Source organism: Phyllostomus discolor, chromosome 6, assembly GCF_004126475.2.
Source record: "Phyllostomus discolor isolate MPI-MPIP mPhyDis1 chromosome 6, mPhyDis1.pri.v3, whole genome shotgun sequence".
Lineage (NCBI taxonomy): Eukaryota > Metazoa > Chordata > Mammalia > Chiroptera > Phyllostomidae > Phyllostomus > Phyllostomus discolor.
Genome location: NC_040908.2, coordinates 167224530 through 167243579, shown reverse-complemented (window position 1 = coordinate 167243579; position 19050 = coordinate 167224530). Strand labels below are relative to the sequence as shown.

At 61.2% G+C, this 19050-nt stretch overlaps 2 protein-coding genes, 1 long non-coding RNA gene and 1 pseudogene across 4 annotated transcripts; 1 reads left to right on the top strand and 3 right to left on the bottom strand.

Annotated features, from left to right (window-relative positions):
- Positions 1-3859: 3859 nt before the first annotated feature.
- Positions 3860-18958, bottom strand: LOC114499463 (glutathione S-transferase P). 2 transcript variants are annotated; one of them, XM_028515664.2, is made up of 9 exons: positions 18815-18827; positions 9016-9018; positions 6598-6612; positions 6213-6248; positions 5811-5917; positions 5615-5702; positions 5138-5241; positions 4297-4404; positions 3860-4133 (listed from the first exon to the last, which is right to left on the bottom strand). In XM_028515664.2, coding segments are annotated over exons 3-9 (633 nt in total). In that variant the 5' UTR covers positions 6599-6612; positions 9016-9018; positions 18815-18827; the 3' UTR covers positions 3860-3944. The 2 variants fall into 2 exon arrangements, with proteins under 2 accessions (XP_028371465.1, XP_035885672.1); XM_036029779.1 differs by lacking the exons at positions 6598-6612; positions 9016-9018; positions 18815-18827 and adding an exon at positions 18950-18958.
- Positions 5144-18237, top strand: LOC118501397. Its single transcript, XR_004904050.1, has 3 exons — positions 5144-5238; positions 7499-7505; positions 18162-18237. It is a non-coding gene; the product is annotated as an uncharacterized LOC118501397 (long non-coding RNA).
- LOC114499162 lies at positions 10073-11132 on the bottom strand (annotated as a pseudogene).
- LOC114499161 (glutathione S-transferase P 1) lies at positions 17218-19030 on the bottom strand. The gene is made up of 7 exons (XM_036029780.1): positions 18950-19030; positions 18778-18813; positions 18353-18459; positions 18158-18245; positions 17830-17933; positions 17625-17732; positions 17218-17469 (listed from the first exon to the last, which is right to left on the bottom strand). Coding segments are annotated over exons 1-7 (633 nt in total). The 5' UTR covers positions 18951-19030; the 3' UTR covers positions 17218-17280.
- Positions 19031-19050: the final 20 nt, after the last annotated feature.

Sequence of the window (19050 nt, the reverse complement as noted above, 5' to 3'; positions counted from 1 at the left end):
GGGAAGAAAGAGAGAAAGAGGGGAAGAGAAACATCAATGCGTGGTTGCCTCTCTCGCACCCACCACTGGGGACCTGGCCTACAACCCAGGCATGTGCCCTGACTGGGAATCGAACCAGTGGCTCTTTGGTTCACAGGCCGGCACTCAATCCACTGAGCTACATCAGCCAGGGCTATTAGATTCTTATAATGAGAGATTGTTATCTGGACTATTTCTCCCTCTCTCTGGAATGTTCTAAGACTTTCTCTGAAGCATAATAGATGGTTATTATAGGAAATGTCCCAAGAGCAATTGAAAGGACGGCGCTTTCTCTTGTTTCATCTCCAGCTGCCCAAACCCTTGTCTGCCCATTAGCTCTGGCTTTACAAACACAGGGCTGTCTGGTGGTGCATGGAAGCCCGTGACCGCAGCCGCTGCAGGTATCTCCTACGATCGCGAGATGTGGGCTGTGTGTCTCAGGTCCTGTGGTGTCTGTGGCTTCGGGAGGGTTCTGAAAGACCAGTGGGCATGCCGGCTCTGACATCATAAACCGCAGGCGGCTGCAAAGATTTCCTTTGCATTGACCATCTGTCTGATCGTCTGCAAAGCAACAAACACCACTGTATGAGAGAGATCCGTAGTATGGGTGTGCAGTCACATTTATTCATTTGGGGACCTTGTTGAAGAAATTTATCCCCAGACCCATGTAGGGAACCTGTCTGGGAGGCATGGCGAAGGTAGCCCAGCCCTATCGGAAAACCGGCAGGCGCAAGTGGCACATGGGAGCCAAACCCACAGAGGATTGGTTCTTCCGTGGGGAGCCAGGCCTGCATTGGACCTGGGCTGCTACGAGGCTTGCTTGTGCTAAAGCTCCCTCACCCTGGATGGAGGCAGCAAATGTCTACTGCGTATCTTTAAAGTGACTTCTTAAAGTCTGTGCCAAACCTCCCAAGTATGTAGCATAACTAGTTCAACCACCTTTCCCCTTGATCTGCAACATCCTTCTCTTTGAAGTCATTACCGACATTCTTTCCTTTGTTATCTGTAGAATGTAGCCACCTAAAGCAAACCTGTGCATAGTAAATGAGGACCAGCCTCGATGTCACGTGCCCAGAAAAGCAACAAAAGCCCATCTGGGGGGGTCGGGGCCGTTCTCACTCAGAGAGTGTTTTCTCCCCAGGACTCTGCAGTCTGGGAGAATTTGTTCGTCGCAGCCACAACACTCGGACCCCGCAGGCCGGAGTGCACAGCAGACCAAGGCCATAAACAAACCTCTGACATTTTTTTTCCGATAGTATTTTATTTTTCTCTTTCACACGTCAGGGACCCCTGTCACACACACAGGTGTCCTCAGTCTCGCACCGTGGACATGTGAGGCTGTGTCATTCTCTGCGGTGGGCAGCTGTCGTGCGCCTTGTAGGACGTTAGGTGGGACCCCGAAGTGCCAGTAGCACCCCACAAGCTGTGACAGCAAAAATGTCTCCAGGCTTTGTCAAGCATGATCTGGGGGGGGGGTAAAATCACCCCCAGCTGAGAACTACTGATCTATCTGGAGTTTATTGTCGTGTAAGGCATGAGGTGCGGATCCAGTAATCTTCCCAATATGGTGAGTCAGTTCTGCTAATACTAAAGAACTCTCCTTGCAAACTCAGGACACCACGGCTGTTACACACCAAGTTCCTGCATACCCCGCACTCCCCCCGGCGGCCGGCTGCTCGGCCAGGGTCTTCACAGCGACACCAGGTGTGCCTGCCGTCCTTCCACAGGGCACCCCACCACCTGGCCAGGACCCCATGCACCTGTCCCGCTTTCCCCAGCCCTGCAGCCGAATGTCCCTGCCGCTGGGAGGGCCAGGACTCCCATCTCTCTCTGCTCCCTGCCTTCAGCTTGGTGTCTTCCTCCAGCCCGATGGAGGACTCTTTCTCAGCTCCCCCTCACGGTCAGCAGTCAGGGTCTAGGGGAGGCAGAGGGTCCTAGTTTGGGAGTGGGGAGGATACCCCAAAGCCACAGCCCTCTCCCCCTCTCCCCTTCCCTGATCACCTGTGGAGGCGGGGCAGCTGTGGGGAGTGACCGGGCTCCCTGAGCCCGAACTGAACACAGGGGAGGGTCAGACAGGATGGGTCAGGTTGTGCTGCGGTAACACACCACTCGGGATTCCCACGAGTGCAAAACCACAAAGATGCTGCTCAGGCACCCACGTGTCCGTCACATGGTAGCAGGGCTCTGCTCCACGTGGTCCTCACTCTCAGACCGGGCCACTGGAACCCCCACCATCCACCCAGGTCCTGGTGGCCGGGGAGGACAGTGCCGGGGTTTCTCGCACAGGCAATTACGTGCTGCTTCCTGGAAGTCATTTGCCCTCTCGGTCCACAGCAGCTAGGGGAACAGGGGGGTCTCCTTTTCCCGTGTCACAGGTGGAGGGTAGGAAAACTTCTCTTGCAGAGGGTGCACTCAGGCGCCCCAGCGCCCCCTGCTCCGAAGAGCCTGGTCCCGGCCCCTCGCCCTTCACGGCAGCAAACCCTCAGGTTCTCGGCCGGTCTCTGGCCGGGCTCCTCCGCCGTTTCAGTCCGTGTGATCGCGGGGGCGTGACGACCAGCGTGTTTGTGCCTCAGTCCACATCGGCAAGTTACTCCGACTTGCTGTGACTCAGTTTCTTCACCCATAAGTGGGGATGAGAGTGTCTGGGTGGTGAGGATTCAGGAGGGCAGCATACCACGGCCTGCTGTGGGCCGGGCGTGTGGTGTCAGCAGCTGTCGCTGGTTGCCAGCACAGCTGCGGGCGGCTGAGGGAACCAGGCCTTTGCCGTTTGCACTCACGCTTCCTGAATCCAAAGTCCCCCCACTGGCAGCGTCTGTCCCGCCTCTAACCCGGTCCCTCGACTCTGGCACACCCAGGGCTCCGGGGTCAGCGGGGACAGGGGGGTGGGGTGAAGCATTCCACCAGTGCAACAACCGGCGGAGACACGTGGGGCCTCGGAGTGGGGGGCCGTGCGGGCGCCCCTTTGCTGACCCGCCCCTGCAGCATTCGGGCAGATGGCCCTCCCGGCCCTTGAGTGACATTTCCTAGGAGGTCTCAAACCTACTGAGGTCTCCCAGGATTCAGAGGCTGACTGCCTGAGGGGCTCCCCTACGTGAGGGAGGGTCCCCCTTTTGGGTTGGTGGCGGGTGACTCCAAGTTTGGGCAAGGCTCTCCCCCAGAGAAGCACCTGCTCCCCCAGACTGCACGATGGGGTGCGGCGATGGCGGAATGCGGGGGAAGAGGGGGCGCCCATGGTCTCTCGGCTCCAGCCGTGTCCGGAAGCCCCGGGGCCCCTGGCCTGCTCACACCCCAGTGCCTCCACTTCGCCCGGGGCTCTCCCCAGTGCGGACACGCCCCCAGCAGCTCACCCCGGCTCCGTGCTTTAGCAACCCGGGTGGTGAGAGGTGGCTCTGGGAGGGCCACCTGGATCATCCAGTGTGGCCCTCGTGTCCCGAAGCCCAGGGAAGCCATGAGAGCCCCCCTTCTGAAGAGAAGAGTGACTGCCCCTCCCAGCCACCCGCCTGGGCCGCTCCGCCCACTCCCAACAGGCAGGGGCCCTCAGCTCCCGCTCCCCGGGGCCAGCCCTCTGGCAGGCGGCCCTCGGGGATGAGAATACAGGCCTCCTTTTCTTTGGAGGCCGTGAGAACCTCCGGGGTGGGGACCAGTTATTTCTCTTCCTGTTCCTTTTTTTCCTTTTCTTCCCGGGGTCCGACAAGCATAGACTGGCTTGAGTACACCACCCAGCAGACACTCAGATTGGGTTTCAGGATTTCAAGCAGCCCAGCGGGCTGCCACCTCCCCCGGGGTCTGACAAGTGAGGGTCCCACGGCCCCCTCCCCAGGAGACTGGATGCTCACAGCACCACTTTTCTCCGGGAGATTTTATTGGTTCTGGGGCAGGGGGGGAGGCAGGCAGCCCACGCCTCCTGCTCAGGGCGGCCCAGGCCCTCACTGCTTCCCGTTGCCGTTGATGGGGCGGTTCACGTGCTCGGCGGAGTCCAGGAAGGCCTTGAGCTTGGGCCGGGCGCTGAGGCGAGCCACGTAGGCCGAGAGCAGGGGCAGGGAGTCCAGGCAGCCGGGGGCCAGGACCTGGTGGATCAGCATCAAGTCCAGCAGGTTGTAGTCGGCGAAGGAGACCTGTGGGGGCGGGGCGGAGAGCTCAGCAGGTGGGGGCGGGGGAGGGGGACGAAGAGCATGAGCGCTCAACCCCGAGGTCTGCCCCACGTGCTCCCTCTGCTCCTGTGTCCCAGCCATGAGAGCGGGGGGCGTGGTGGGGGCAGGACGGGGACCCAGCGCTCACCTGGTCACCCACGATGAAGGCCTGGCCGCCCCGGTTCTGGGAGAGCAGGGTCTCGAAAGGCTTCAGGCGCCCCGGCAGCTCTTTCACGTAGTCATCCTTGCCCGCCTCCTGCCGGAAAGACACCCCCAGGCGTCAGGCTCCCCGACCTGCGTCCGGCCCAGACACGCCCCCTGCTTTCCCGCCAATCTCCGAGAATCACTCCCCACCCCCAGGCTGCGGCCACTTGCGCTCCGCTGGAGCAGCCGGTTCTCCTCTGCTCAGCGGCCTCTTGGTGAACTCGTGCGAGGGCCTCGGAGGACCGTTCTAGGCCTCCCGTTTGGATGCTGCCCTGCCCAGGCTCCTCAATGGCGGCCCGCTGCCCGCAGGGAGGGGTCTGAGCCAGGGGTTCAGGGGTTCCGGCCTCCGGGCCCTGGGCCTGCTGCCCCTCCCACCACTCCCCCTCTCGCTCTCACGCAACCACACAGGTGTCCTCCCGCCACTACACTGGTGCCAGGTCCCCAGAAGCACTTCATGTCTGCATACTCTGTGCACCTGGCAGGGCAGCACCGCCCCCCCCACCCCAGAAGTTGGCTCTAGACCCTCCTCTGCCTCCTCCACCTGCTGCAGGGAGCCTCCGGGCCACCCCGGCCCAGCAATCAGGAGCCACCCCCGGCTCGCTGTCTGCCTCCTGGTACTGTTCTGCTCTTGCTGGCGACCGGCCCCCGCACAGAGCCCGACCCGGCACAGGCCCCCGACCGAGGGAGGGCTCGGCCGGAGCCACGAGAGGGGTGAGGTGCCGGGGGAGAGCTCAGGACGGCCCCCCTCTGCCGGTCCCCGTGCCCACCCCGGTGCCCACACTCACGTAGTTGGTGTAGATGAGGGTGGCGTATTTGCAGCGGAGGTCCTCCACGCCGTCATTCACCACGTCCGCCAGGGCCGCCTCCCGCTGGTCCTTCCCGTACAGTCCTGCGGGGGGGGGGGGGGGGGGGTCGGGAGAGCGGGCAGCGTGACTGGTCGCCTGACACACAACTGCCGGCTGATCTGCCATGCGGCTGCCTGCGGGCCACGGCCGGGGAGGAGGGCGGAGGGTGTGGACCGAAGCAAGGGCTAGTCCCGAGCTCAGAACCCCGTGGGTGAGGCAGCCTGGCATAGGGCAAGGGCTGCCGGCACACCTGGGCTTGACCTTGGGCAAGCCCGTATCACTTCCATGGACTTGAATTTCCTCCACGAGGGTGCTGGGCAGCTCGATGTAAACGGAAGAGGCTGGCCCCGCGCAGGAGCGATAGCAGATGCCGCCCCCCCCCCCGCGCCCCGGGTCGCCTGCACCCTCTGGACTCACCGAGGGAGCGGCCTAGGTGGCGCAGGATGGCGTTGGACTGGTACAGGGTCAGGTCTCCGTCCTGGAACTTGGGGAGCTGCCCGTACAGCTGCGGGGGAGGGCATGGCTCTGTGAGGGACCCTGAGCTCAGCTGTCCCCCTCCTTAGTTTGTCCCCCCAGGGCCCAGCCCCGGCCCCCAACGGGCACAGGTACTCACACAGGAGGCCTTGAGCGAGCCCTGCATCCAGGAGTCCTTGGTGACCACCTCCTCCTTCCAGCTCTGGCCCTGGTCGGCCAGCAGCATGCGCATGGCCTCGCAGCGCCCTGGGGGAGTGGGGGAGGGGGACAGGGTAGGGGGTGCAGAGACATCCCCCCCACCGTGCCCTGAGGAGGGGCCCCCTCCAGTGACCTCAGAGAACTCTGTGGAGGGGACAGACCAAAGGAGGCGGGACCCTCCAACCCAGGGAGCTCAGGGACACGGAAAAGAAGGCCCGGGCTAGCAGCCACGTGAGGAAGGACAAGGGGGGTTTGGAGTCTTCCCCAGGTGGGTGAGAGGCCACGGGCTGCAGCCTCCAACCTCTGCCTCACCGCCCCGCCCCTCCCTCATCGCGGGCCCTACCTCGAACAGGAAAGTAGACGATGGTGTAGGGCGGCACTAGAGGGGACAAAAGAGTTCGTCAGAGTCCTCTAGAAGGGCCCTATGAGGGACAGTGCCCCCCACCCCCGTCCTCCCTGCAGTCCGGTCCCTCGTTCCGGGGCCCCTAGGGGCTGGTCTCTGCGCAGGGGGCGGGGGTGGGGGATGGGCCCCTGAGCCCCAAACCCACGCTGGTGCCCTGGATCCCCATCGCGGCCTTAAGGGGGCAGGGCCTAGTAGGAGCCATGGCCTGAAGCCGGGGTCCCAGCTGCGTGCTGGGCACGCTGTGAGCCCCTGGGAGTCTCGTGCATTCCAAGCCGCCCCCCGCCCCCCGCGCCCGCCCTCGCCCGAAGCCACAGCAAAGACTCACTGGCGGCGGCGCAGACTCCAGCGGCGACGACTCCAGCGGCGACTCCAGCAGCGGCACAGGGAAAGCTCTCTCGGGCCCAGCGGCCTGGGCCTCAGGAGGGTGGTCCCGCCCCGTTATGCCTGGCTCCGCCCCCCAGTGCTTAGTCACGCGCTGGCCCCGCCCTCTGCTGCCCGGCTTGGACCCTGGCCCGCCCCCCACCCCAGCACGCCCCTACCCCACCCGCTCCGTGCAGCGGCTGAACTCCGCCCGGCCCGCTGCGCTAGCAGAGATTTTGCCCAACATCTGCCTGGAGCTGGCGGACGCATGTTGACGGCTGGGTACGGGTTGCAGAATCTTCTAGAAGCTTTGGGCTTCGCGGGGTCTGGCCCCTTCCTCTGCTTGGGTCGCAGATGCCAGAGACACCGAGCCTTGCATTAGTGCCCACCGACAAAGGACAGGTAGACGCTGCACAGAGACGGGGAAGGCCCAGGTTACCTGCGCGCACGGCTCGCGAGCAATCGCGCAAGCCGCCCTCCAAGCCGGGCTTCCATTCCTGTCAGCCATTCAGATGCCACCTTCACGGCTCCCGTCATGTCTGTTAGCGACGGATGCCGTCTGCCTACCGCTTTTCTCTAAACCACCTCGCTGAAATACGCCTGCTTAACGTGGAGCCGGTTTCACTCCTCAGTGGAAACTCTCGCTACTGACTAAAACTAGAGGTCACTGTGAAAATGCAAGAACAATAAATAGGGTTTTTAAAATCTGCCTGGACAACGGGACACAGAACTCTCTTTTCAGAGTACCGTTAGCGAGTTTAGGTGTTTCTAGCCCCATACCGGGCGCCCCCCCCTCCCCCGTGGTCATCGGGATTCCAGGACGAGCGGTGAGGCTACCAAGCAGGGGCGCTGAGGCTGCAGCCGAGGCCCGAGGTGGGGGCTGGCCAGCGCATTGAGATGGAAGCTTCCAGACTTGGTGACTGTGCTGGGGAGGCAGCCTTCCAGGGAGACCCTTCCTGCCCTGAGTTGGAGACCCCGGAGAGGCAGCCACCGGGGGGCCCCTTTGCGCTCCCTGGACGATGTGGAATTGGGACGATGTGGAATTGGGGGACAGGGCGTCCCCAGGAGGTGGGAGCTCATTAGAGAGGTTGGGGTGAGGCAGGAAAATGGGTGCCCGCCCTGGGGCTGTTGCCCTCTCTCCGTCCTTGAGGCCCCCTCCTGCCCAGAACGGCAATTCTTCAGGAGCGGAGAGCTCGAAAACACCGTCAATACATAAGGAAACTTTATACACGCATAATAAAACGATCGTTTCCTCGAAGTGCTTGCTCAGGTAGAAGGCAGGGTGGCGCCCTCCGGGACTGGCCCGGCCGGAGGCGGTGCGGGCAAGGATAGGGGCTGTTCTCTGGCAGAGTTCTGGCCCGCCGAGGGCGGGGCCAGTCACCAACAATCAGCACCGTGTCCCCCGCGCCCTACAGCAAGCTCCAGGTTCCAGACCCGGGGCCTGGGCTCAGGGGCTCTGCTCCTCCCTGGCGACCTTCCCTCAGCTCCTGCCAACGCCTGCTTTATCCCTGAACAAAGCAAAACTCTTCCCTTCCCTTTTGCCCAGAAGAGCCTGATTTGATCATTTTATTTATGCTAAAGGCAACCTGAAACTTGCCTTCCCCAATCCCCCTTAGGCACAGAGGGTAATTCAATGGGCTACAAAAAACAAAAACGACAACAAAGAAACAGTTGCAATCTTATATCTGAAACAATGCGTATGTCCCTTTCTGCTACATTCTCTCTGGAGAGCAAGCATGCACACAGGGACTGGACTCTCTTGGGCCACACAGAGGTGGCTGCTCTGGGCTCTCCAGGGCCTGACAGGGACCGCCAGATGTCAGGGTCTGCCTGTGTAGCAGGGACCCGTGTGGGTGGGGGCCTCAGTCTGGGCTGTTGAAATGGGGATTGGGGTTGGGTGGGAGGTGGCTGAGGCTGATGCTTCTCCCTCCCACACCCCCTGCTACTGCCCCCAGCCCCAGGTCTCCGTCCTCTGCCCCTCTCCGAGCCCAACTCAACCTCCCTGCTTGCCCTGGGGTGTGGGGAAGCATTGGCTTACCCCACCTCCATCCCTGCGCTTTGTGGGTCATAGAGAGCTCCGGAGTTCGTTTTAACTCATCTGGTTTCTCTCTCCTCCCACAGTGGGGTTGTGGAGTGGTCCTCAGCTCTCCCTGCGTGCCGTACCACAGGAGCGTGGTGTGTGTGTGTGTGCCCGCACGCACACGCAAGCATGTGCTCCTAGCACATTATTATTGCTACTCTGCCATTGGTGTGCATGAATGCAGTATGGGTGGGCCTCGCCTAATCAGTGGAAGGGTTTACGGGGGAAAAAAAAAAGAGTGACTTCTCCTAAGAAAGAGGGAACTCTGCCAGCAAACTTCCCTTTAGACTCGGGCTGCTGTACCAACTCTTCCCCGGCCCTCCAGCCTGCCAGGCAGATTTCGGACTCCCCAGGCCTCCACAAGCACGCAGGCCAGTTCTTCATTCACAACCGCCACACACGGGTAGCAACCCAAATGCCGACCAACAGGAGGGTAGAAAGTCCATCATGCTGTGGCCTACAGCGCAGCGCTGCGCAGACAAGGGCCAGTCCCAGGGCCGTTGTGTGAGTGGAGGGAGCCGCACTGAAGAGTCCGTAGCGCCCGCCTCACCCAGTTTGCATAAAATTCAGAAACATGCGTCGTGGTAAAACTCACTGGGGCGTGTTTGTGTGGGCCGTCTCTCTCCATTTAGCTTAACTGCTAACATGTGTCTGCGCTTCAATCTCTCTCTCTCTCTGCATTCTGCTCCTAGGTTTATTCAACACCATCCTTTTACTCTGCACAACGATATGCTGCAAAGGTACAGGAAAACTCAAAACAGAACATTGGTAGTACTGACTGCGTCCTAAAAGCCCCAAAGCAACGTGCGTGTTCCCAAAGGAACCCCGAGACCACCGTGAAGAGGGTGGCGGCGGGCTCCGACGGCCCTGCAGAGCTGGCTCGCCAGTTCCAGAGAGAGGAGGTGTGGGGTGTGGGTGCGCGTGCGCGAGTCCATGTGAACACAGAACCGTTCACAGCACCTCACGGGAGGCTCCACCCCAAGGGCGGGGCCTCCAGCAGGGGGCGCAGGGCCAGGCCGACAGGACGGGCGGCCGCACAAAAGCACGCCCTTTCCCAAGGGATCCTCAGGCTGCTAGACTGGTCCTGGGTCGTCGCGACATAGAAAACTGTGCCCCCAGGGTGGGGTGACACCGCCAGCTGGAACCCTACTCGTCCCCGCGGGCCTTGCCACTGCGCTGACTCCAGGACTGGAAACCTGGGAACTTTCCAGCCAGGTAACTGGAGGGCATCCTCATGGGCACAACCCCAAGCGGACATCCGTTCCGCGGCTGCCCTTGGCCTTCAGAGGAACCGTCTCAGTGCTGCCTTCGAAGCCTGCCCCCGAGCGAGGATGTGTTTGTTTCCTAACGACGCCGAAGGCTAGAACAGTGACAGGACTGAGCTGGGTGGGTGCTAAGTCACGGGGCAGAGCTTCGGCGGCCTGGTTATGGGGAAGAATTGGAGCTGGAGCAGCTCCCGTGGTGGCCGCAGGGGGGAATGGCATCGCCTGCGCACTGGGGGCCTGCGCCGTGGGGGGCGTGGCCTTCTCCTCGTCTGTGGGGGTGACAGGCAGCACACGGGAAGTGATGGTGGCATTCTCCTGGGAGGGCCGACTGGCCTGGGCAGTGGCCTGAGCCCGGGGGCCGGCACAACCATGGCTGTGACTTCCTGGCCATCAGTTTGCCCCCATCTGTGTGCTCCAGCACCTTCTCGGCTTCATCCGGTCCTCAGACTCCGCGTCTGCAGGGCCCTGCCTGGGTGGGGTGCGTCCTTCTCACAGGTGTGCCAGTCACTCGAATCTTCCCACAGGTGGGGAACACCTCCCCGCTGTGGGCCTCGGCCACCTTCCCGGGGAGCCTCCCAGCGTGTGCTTGGGGTTTCGGGGAAGGGCTCCGCCTTTTCCTTTCCTTTTCATCTCTTTTGGGTGGTTTGGATTTGCAGCGGGAACCCCGCCTGTGGTCACACCTGTGCCAGGACGACTTGGAGAGCCGGTGGGGCTGTGGGACGTGCTTGAACTTCCCAAACGGCTCGATGCAGACGAGGAGCTAGAGCCCGGGCTCGAGCCAGTGTGGTGCTGGAGCATGTGCGGGTGCTGGAGCCAGAGCCGGAGCTGGAAGTGGGGCTAGACCGAGACGTGGTGCTGCTGCCGCCGCCACTGGAGGCGCTGCGCCCCCTGCGCCTCTCGCGAGTTTTGTCTCTGCCACGACCCTTCTCGCTTGACTCCTCAGGGACCTCTTTATCTTCCGTGCGATCCTTGGACTTCTCATCAGAGCGGTCTTTGCGTCTGGCAGGAGCAGGAGCCCCAGTGCTGCGCTTTTTATTATTTTCTTTGACTCCTAGCAAGCTCTTCTCTGTCACTCCTGATAAACCCATTGCCCCTTCTGAGGCATTCAAAGCAGCAGTGGCGGCCTCATGTACCTGAATTCTCGCTTCTGACTTGAGCCTGAGAAGCGATCCCTCATCGATCGCGATGCACGCCCCAGGGCAGCCTCTTCCCGCTGCCGCGACCCCCTCCGCTGAGGTCCGCGCCGCTCAGCCGGCCCTTCGTGCTGCTCGCTCTGCCTGGCCTGCCTCCTCCGTGCCTGCTCTTGGGTGGGTTGAGCGTATCATTTCATTTCTCCTGCTACTGGTCTACACGCCATACACTCGGTTTCTGTTCGTCTCGGGGCTGCCCCCCAAATTACTCACTCCTCCCCCCCACTTAGCCCTCCGACTTTCTTGCCCCTCTGTTCTTCCATCTGCCTTCATCCGCCTTCTGCCTGAAGAACACGGTGGCCTGTTGCGAACTGACCAGAAGTTCTCCCCATTCTCCTGCGGGAGCCTCTCCGCAGGGGGAGTTTGCCGCTCCTCCAGTCAAGAGGTAGAGGATCTTTCTGCCTCCTGAGGTCAGGGTGTGGCCACGTGGCTTGCTTTGGCCAATGTGGTGTTAGCAACTGTGATACAGGCAAGGACCTACATGCACTTGTGCACCAAGGCTTGCTCGATGAGGGACAGACAGACAGACAGACAGACATCCTCTTGGCTTTCTCTCCCTGCGGAACACTGACGTGCACCATTGCAGCAGGAGGATCACCTGTCAGACCTGAGAGTGAGGAGGCAGCTCTTTTTTTTTTTAAGATTTTATTTATTTACTTTTAGAGAGGGAAGGGAGGGAGAAAGAGAGAGAGAGAGAAACATCAATGTGAGGTTGCTGGGGGTCATGGCCTGCAACCCAGGCATGTGCCCTGACTGGGAATCGAACCTGCGACACTTTGGTTTGCAGCCTGTGCTCAATCCACTGAGCTATGCCAGCCAGAGCAGGAGGCAGCTTTTTAACCTGCTGTGATTAGAGCAGTCAACTTGGTTTTCATCCCCAACGCGCTGAACGAATGTGGAAAGATAGATGCATCCCTACGTTCACTGCAGCATTATTGACAAGAGCCAAACTATGAAAGCCCCCTGAATGATTACCAATAGGTGCCTGGACAGTGAAGATGTGGCACATGTCTGCAATGGAATACTACTCAGTCACGAAAAAGAATGGAATCTTACCATTTGCAACAGCACAGGTGGGCCTGGAGAGTATCAGGCTAAGTGAGACAAGTCAGACAGAGAAAGACGAACGCCATGCGATGTCCCGTATTTGTGGAATCTAAAAACCAAACTAAATGAGCAGACAAAGCAGAAATAGACTCACCGATGCAGATACCGAGGGCAAGCAGGCAGTCGCCGGATGGGGGCGGTGTGGAGGACGGGGTGAAGGCGAGGGGACAAAGACGTATAAGTTGGTAGTGACAGAACAGTCACGGAAGGTCAAGTACAGCACAAGGACTGTAGTCAGTAACACTGTAATCACCGCGTACGGTGCCGGTGGGTAGCAGACTTACTGGGGAATCACTTAGTAAGTTATACAAGTGTCTGACCACTATGCTGTACACTAGAAACTAATTTAAATTGAATGTCAACTGTAATTAAAAAACATTTTAGCCCTGGCTGGCGTAGCTCAGTGGATTGAGCTCGGGCTGTGAACCAAAGTGTCGCAGGTTCGATTCCCAGTCAGGGCACATGCCTGGGTTGCAGGCCATGACCCCCAGCAACCACACATTGATGTTTCTCTCTCTCTCTCCCTCCCTTCCCTCTAAAAATAAATAAATAAAATCTTTAAAAAATTTTTTTTAAATAAATAATGTATTGCCCTGGCACAGTGGCTCCTTTGGTTGGAGCACCATCCGGTATACCAAAAGAGCTGCAGGTTCGATCCCCAGTCAGGGCACTTAGGGGAGGCAATGGATTGATGTTTCTTCCCTCCCTCCCTTTCTCTCTCTTGAATCAATAAACATATCTTCAGGTGAGGATTAAAAGTAATAACAAGGTATTGATTTTTACAAGTTGAATAATAAAACTCTTGGTTTTAAAAACTGTACTGGAAGAGGGAGTCACGATGTATTAGTATTTCTACCCTCAAGTTCTACCCCCACGCGCCCAAGTGACCACGTGGCGGGAAACGTCAGGCTTCAAGTCCTGCTGGAGCTCAACTCTCAACCTGCCCGTTTCTCTTGCTCTTCTGCCTGTTGGTACGAAACACCGTGAACATGACACACGGCTTTCTCAAGGCGCTGAAGCAGCGCCGACACCGACAGTGGCAGTATCCGCCCAGCCGGGTCGGTCCTTACGGAACTTGTTTCCAGCCACTTGGCAGACACGCGCCGCGTGCCAGGCCCTGTGCTCAGCGTTGTGGGCGTTCCCTCGTTCGGGCATCTAGCTCAAGGTCACGCAGCACGTACCCGGCAGAGTCGGGACCTGAAGTCAAGTTCGCCGCCTGCTCTCGTAACCCCAGTGTCCTCGCACTTCGTCCACGTGAACCAGGTGGGCAGAAACGCTAGTTATTGGAACGTGGGGGGTGTGCCCACTTGGCCCCACTGGGCGCACACTCGGGAACTGGGGTCACTAATGGAAAGACTCCTGTTTGAAGAGTGCGCCTGAGTCCCCAACACCAACCACCCCCCTGAGCCTGAGTGCCCCAGGGACCTCAGACCTCAGCCGAAGGAACCAGGAAACCTCTGGGAGACGGTTCTGGAAGCCGCAGAGCGCCCGCCTGGAAATCCGCTCTGTCCACCCTGCAGCCGCCGGGCTCTGCCGGCGCGGACTCTGTCTATCGCCGCCTCCCAAGTTCCCTCGGATGTAGCCGCTTAAAACAACATTATTGTCTCCATTTCTGAGTCAAGTCTGAGAGGCACTTGGCTGGGTGGTCACTGCCTGGGGTCTCCACTTTAAATATAGTTGTTGTTTTAAAGATTTTGTTTGTTTATTTTTAGAGAAGGGGAAGGGAGGGAGAAAGAGAGGGAGAGAAACATCAATGTGTGGTTGCCTCTCACACGCCCCTACTGGGAACTTGGCCTGCAACCCAGGCATGTGCCCTAGACTGGGAATCGAACCTGTGACCCTTTGGTTCTCAGGCCAGTGCTCAATCCACTGAGCCACACCAGCCAGGGCTAGGTTTTATGTATCATTAGGTGTAACAGGCCAACAGATCAGGAGGCAACTGCAGTTGAAAAGATAGACTATTGCTCACAGATCCCAAGAGAAGAGGCACCCCACGCCACAGGGTCCACTCCGGGGAGCAGCAGGGGCTGGAGGGTGGGGGGGGGAGCTACAGGCAGGAGCCGTGACTGTGGGGAAGGGGAGGCGTGGGCGGGGCAGGGCAAGCAGGCTGAGGAATGCTGAGTTCAGACTACTTCAGCGGGCTCTGGGGCCCAGGGACTGCCCCTGGCCTTGGGCGGAGGGGGGGGGGGGGGGTGGAGCCAGGGAAGGGGATAGTGGCCCAAGGGGCGGGAGCCCACTAATGTAGGTAATTGGGGGCGTGGGCTCTGAATCTGTCAGCTTGTGCCGGAAAGGCAAGCTGTCTGTCATCTCAGGAACTAGCTAACCCCAGGAGGGGCCGCCCGTCCACAGTCTGCAGAGTCCCGTGTGCTAAAGCATCTGCACACAGAAAAATAACAGACGTGGTCGATACAGTCTCCCGTGAGGCTGCAGGCAGGACGGTGGCTGGGGCTGCACCCGTCACCGGCTCCTCAGGGATGAGGATTCCCTCTCGAGTTTGCTTGCCAGCCGGTGACTTCATGCTGGAAGCTGGCAGGAGGCCTCCGTCCCTCGCTATCTGCACCTCGGCACAGGGCGGCTCCTGCATCCCTGAGGTGTGGCAGCTGGTTTTCCCCAAGTATGTGACCCAGGAGAGGGAGCGAGGAGCCAGCCGCAGGCCCTTTTAGGACCTGGTCTCGGACGCCGTGCCCCGTCCTCTCCACCGCACCGATGAGTCGGCGGCCAGTCACTACATCCGGCCGCACTCAACGGGTAGGGGATTAGGCTCCAAATGTGGAGGTAGAAGTTGTCAAAGGGCTTGGGAACGTGTTTTGAAACTATCGCAGCCTCTTTCTGCTGAAGTTACGGAAACTCAGCTCTGAAAAGGCTTCATTTCTGGGCTTGCAGGCACGAGCCAGGGGAAGGGCGGAGTGAAGCCGGCTTCTCAGGGCCGAAGGTCGTGGCCCTAAATGCACGTGCCCCTGTTCTCGGGCCCCACCCTCTCAGCCACGGCCACCCCCACGGCCCGTCTGAGTGCACGTCCTCCCAGCTTCTAGCAGAAACGGGAGCTGCGATCTCCAGGGCGCTCCTGGCACCGAGCCTGCTGCTGCCGCCTGGGCCGGGCCGGGCAGGACTTGCTGCGCCAGCCACACTGGCGGGCACACCCCTTGGGCCAAGCGCCACGCCTGGGGCAGGGGCCCCCATGCATCGGCGGTGCCTGGCTGCGCTCAGTCCCGTGTGTCTGGAGGATGGGGGCTGGTGGCCGGGTGGGAGCCGAGTGGCCACCCCAGGCTGCAACCCTGCCTGGGCGGGATTCATGAGCTAACATTGCAGCGGCCTTATTTTTGGAATAACAGGAAAAAACAACCACTTCAAACTCTCAAAACGGTCCCTTTCCGCAGGCGTGGCCTAACCCACAGATCCATCCGGAGACTTCAGTGCACGAAGCCCTGGGCACCCCTTGTCCTGGTTGGCAGGCTTCAGAGCCAGAGCCCCGTCCTGGACGCAGCACACTGCAGGGGGTGCCCCCCCCAGCAGGTCCTCGCTTTGTCTTCTCCCCGGGGTGCCGTTCTTAGGGACGAGGCTCATGAAAATACATTGCAGGGGCTGCAAACGAAACTCTCACCCGCAGGACCCTTGGCCCTTATCTTGAGCTTGTCCCATCCGGAGACACACAGGCTGCCCCGCACCCGGTCCCAGGTCTTCCGACCGGTGGTCTGGAGCCCAGGCGTGCATTCACTGCCAAGGACCCCTCCCAGACGGGCACTCGGCGGTTCTTGGGGGAAACCGTCTCCCAGGTCCAGCAAAAGCAGCCTCAGTGGGACCTGATCCCCCTCACCGTGTCCCCAACATTTGCAGAGCCGGGGAGAGCGGGGTAGGGGTGGGGCGAGACCTGTGCTGTTTTTTTTTTTTTTTTGCTTCTGACGCTCCCGGTGGCTTCGAGCTACCTTCAGTCGGGATATTTAGCATATCACTAACGTTTTAAATAACCACTTCGCGGACTACTTCGCTTGCCCAGAGCGTGTTTGAGAGCATTTTTCTGGGGCTATTTGGGAAAGAAACCAGGTGTGGTCGTCAAGGTGGGCATTCCAGCGCTGACCGCAGTTCCTCCATCTGTGGAATGTGGTCTGAAGAGCTGCCCAGTGTCTGGTGCGCGGGAGCTGCCTGGTAAACAGCGTGGCACTTTGTGACTGTCTGGGATGTCGGGCGCGGGAACGGGCTCAGAGAGGGCCAGCCACTTGTCTGAGGCTGCACAGCTCGGGGAGGACAGACAGGGGTCCTGCTCTCCAGTCCCAGGGTCCGGGACCAGGGCCGGGAAGAGGGCCCTCCGGCAGCTCGCACCGGAGCCTCGGGGTTGGGAGTTGGGGGAAGCACCCGCAGCCTTTTAGGACAGCGAGGTGGGCTGGGAGTGGGCCGTCGGCAGGGCACTCCCGCCGGGGCTAACAGCGGCTCCCTGAAGCGGAGGGAGACCCTTGACCCTCCACGTGCAAGGCTCACCCGGGCTCCCAATCTGCCTTCAGCCACACCCTTGTTCCTGCCTGCCACCTGCCACACGGCCTGGGATGACCGTGGTGACACACGAGATGTGCATGTGAAACACCCAAGTGTGTGTGTCACTCGCTCCCTAGTGTGCATGCGTGTGCAGCATCTGTGCGTGCTCCCAGAGGATGGAACCCATCACACGAGGGCGGGGGCTGTCTGTTCTGTTCACGGTGCCCCACGTTGCTGTAACCGTCAGCAACTCCCTCCTGCAGGAAGTCCCCCGGGTGCATCCTTGAAGTGTGGTGTCTCATCTTCCCCTCTGGACTCAGAACTCCTGTGTCTCCTCATAGCCTAGGGCCCAATGCTGTTCAAGGCCCAGCTGCCCAGCGGCCCAGCCGCCCTGCCCTCCCCTCCCCCAACGCAACCTGGGAAGGAGCAGAGGGGTCCCCTGTGCCCACCTGGACCCTCACTGACCACAGCACAGCTTCCCCCTCATGGCATTTATTGGTTTCCAAGGGCAGCCCCTCTCCCCAGGGTGCCACGCAGGCTCATGTCTTTCGGGTTCCAAAGACGGGGCGATTCACGTGCTCGGGGGAGTCCAGGAAGGCCCTGAGCTTGGGCCGGGCGCTGAGGCGAGCCACGTAGGCTGAGAGCAGGGGCAGGGAGTCCAGGCAGCCGGGCGCCAGGACCTGGTGATTCAGCAGCAAGTCCAGCAGGTTGTAGTCGGCGAAGGAGATCTGTGGGGCGGGGGTCCGGGGTTTTGAGCGGAGTCAGAGGAGACGGGTGCTGGGGCCAGAGCTGCACCCACCTGCTTTAGGGAACCAGTCACAGACAGCCCCGCTCTGGGCCTCCGTTTGCCCGCCTGGGAAATGGACCCGCAATGGGCGCTCACCTGGTCACCCACGATGAAGGCCTGGCCGCCCCGGTTCTGGGAGAGCAGGGTCTCAAAAGGCTGCAGGCGCCCCGGCAGCTCCTCGATGTACTGGGCCTTGCTCTCCTCCTGCAACCAGGGGGTATCCCAGGGACAGCATGCCGCGGGCCTGGCCGGGTGACCGCCCCCCGCCCTGAGCGCCTGCCGCGGCCCAGCCCACACTCACGTAGCTGTGGTGGATGAGGTGGCTGCAGAGCCTGCGCAGGTCCTCCACCCCGTCGTTCACCATGTCCACCAGCGCCGCCTCCCGCCGGTCTTTGCCGTAGAGCCCTGGTTGGGGGTGGCCCGAGCTGCGTTGCCCCTGCCCAGGTGGTGGACTGGCCACCCCCACCCCCTCACCCAGAGCCCTCCCAGCTCTGGCCCTGCCCCCTCCCCCAAGGGCACCTAGCCAGCCCTTCAGCAGGGCAGGACTCCGGTGGCTGCACGTGCAGCAGCTCAGGCCCCGGAATATCCTGCCGGGACCTGTCGGGTACTTCCCAGACCTCTGGACTCACCGAGGGAGCGGCCCAGGTGGCGCAGGATGGCGTTGGACTGGTACAGGGTCAGGTCTCCGTCCTGGAACTTGGGGAGCTGCCCGTACAGCTGGGGGGAGGGCATGGCTCTGTGAGGGACCCTGAGCTCAGCTGTCTCCCTCCTTAGTTTGCACCCCCAGGGACCAGCCCCGACCCCCGACGGGCACGGGCACTCACACAGGAGGCCTTGAGCGTGCCCTGCATCCAGGAGTCCTTGGTGACCACCTCCTCCTTCCAGCTCTGGCCCTGGTCGGCCAGCAGCATGCGCATGGCCTCGCAGCGCCCTGGGGGGGACAGGGGGCAGGGGGACAGGAGTGTGCCAAGGGGACAGAGGAACAGGACAGAAACCCTGACCTGGCAGCCCTCTGGGAGAGGATGGACCTCAGGGGAAGAATGGAGGCCGGGCCCCGACCGTGTCTCTGAGAGGCAACACCCAGCCCCAAGCGCCCCCGGGGAGACAGAGGAAGAGTGGCAGCAGCCCCGTGCTGGCCCCGCCCCCTCCATCCCGCCGCGGGCCCTGGCCCCGGTCCAGGGCTCAGCCTCAGCGTCTGGCCTGCGCCCGGCCTGAGCCGTTCGTCCTCCAGAAGGAACAGGTGCGGCACCTCGGACGGGGAAGTAGACGATGGTGTAGGGTGGCACTAGCGGAGACAGACAGACAGACCGCGCGATGAAGGCCTGCCCCTGGGGCTGCGGCCTGGGAGTCAGACTTCCTGGTGGGAGGGTGGCTCGGCCGGGGCCCACCCCCGCCGCCGCCGCGGTCCAGACCCTACTTACTGGCTGGCGGTGAAGGGCAGGCACACGCAGGAAGTGGAGAGGAGCCCAGAGGGCTCGTATTTATGGTTCTGCTCCACCCCTCCAGGCCTCCCTGCCTCACC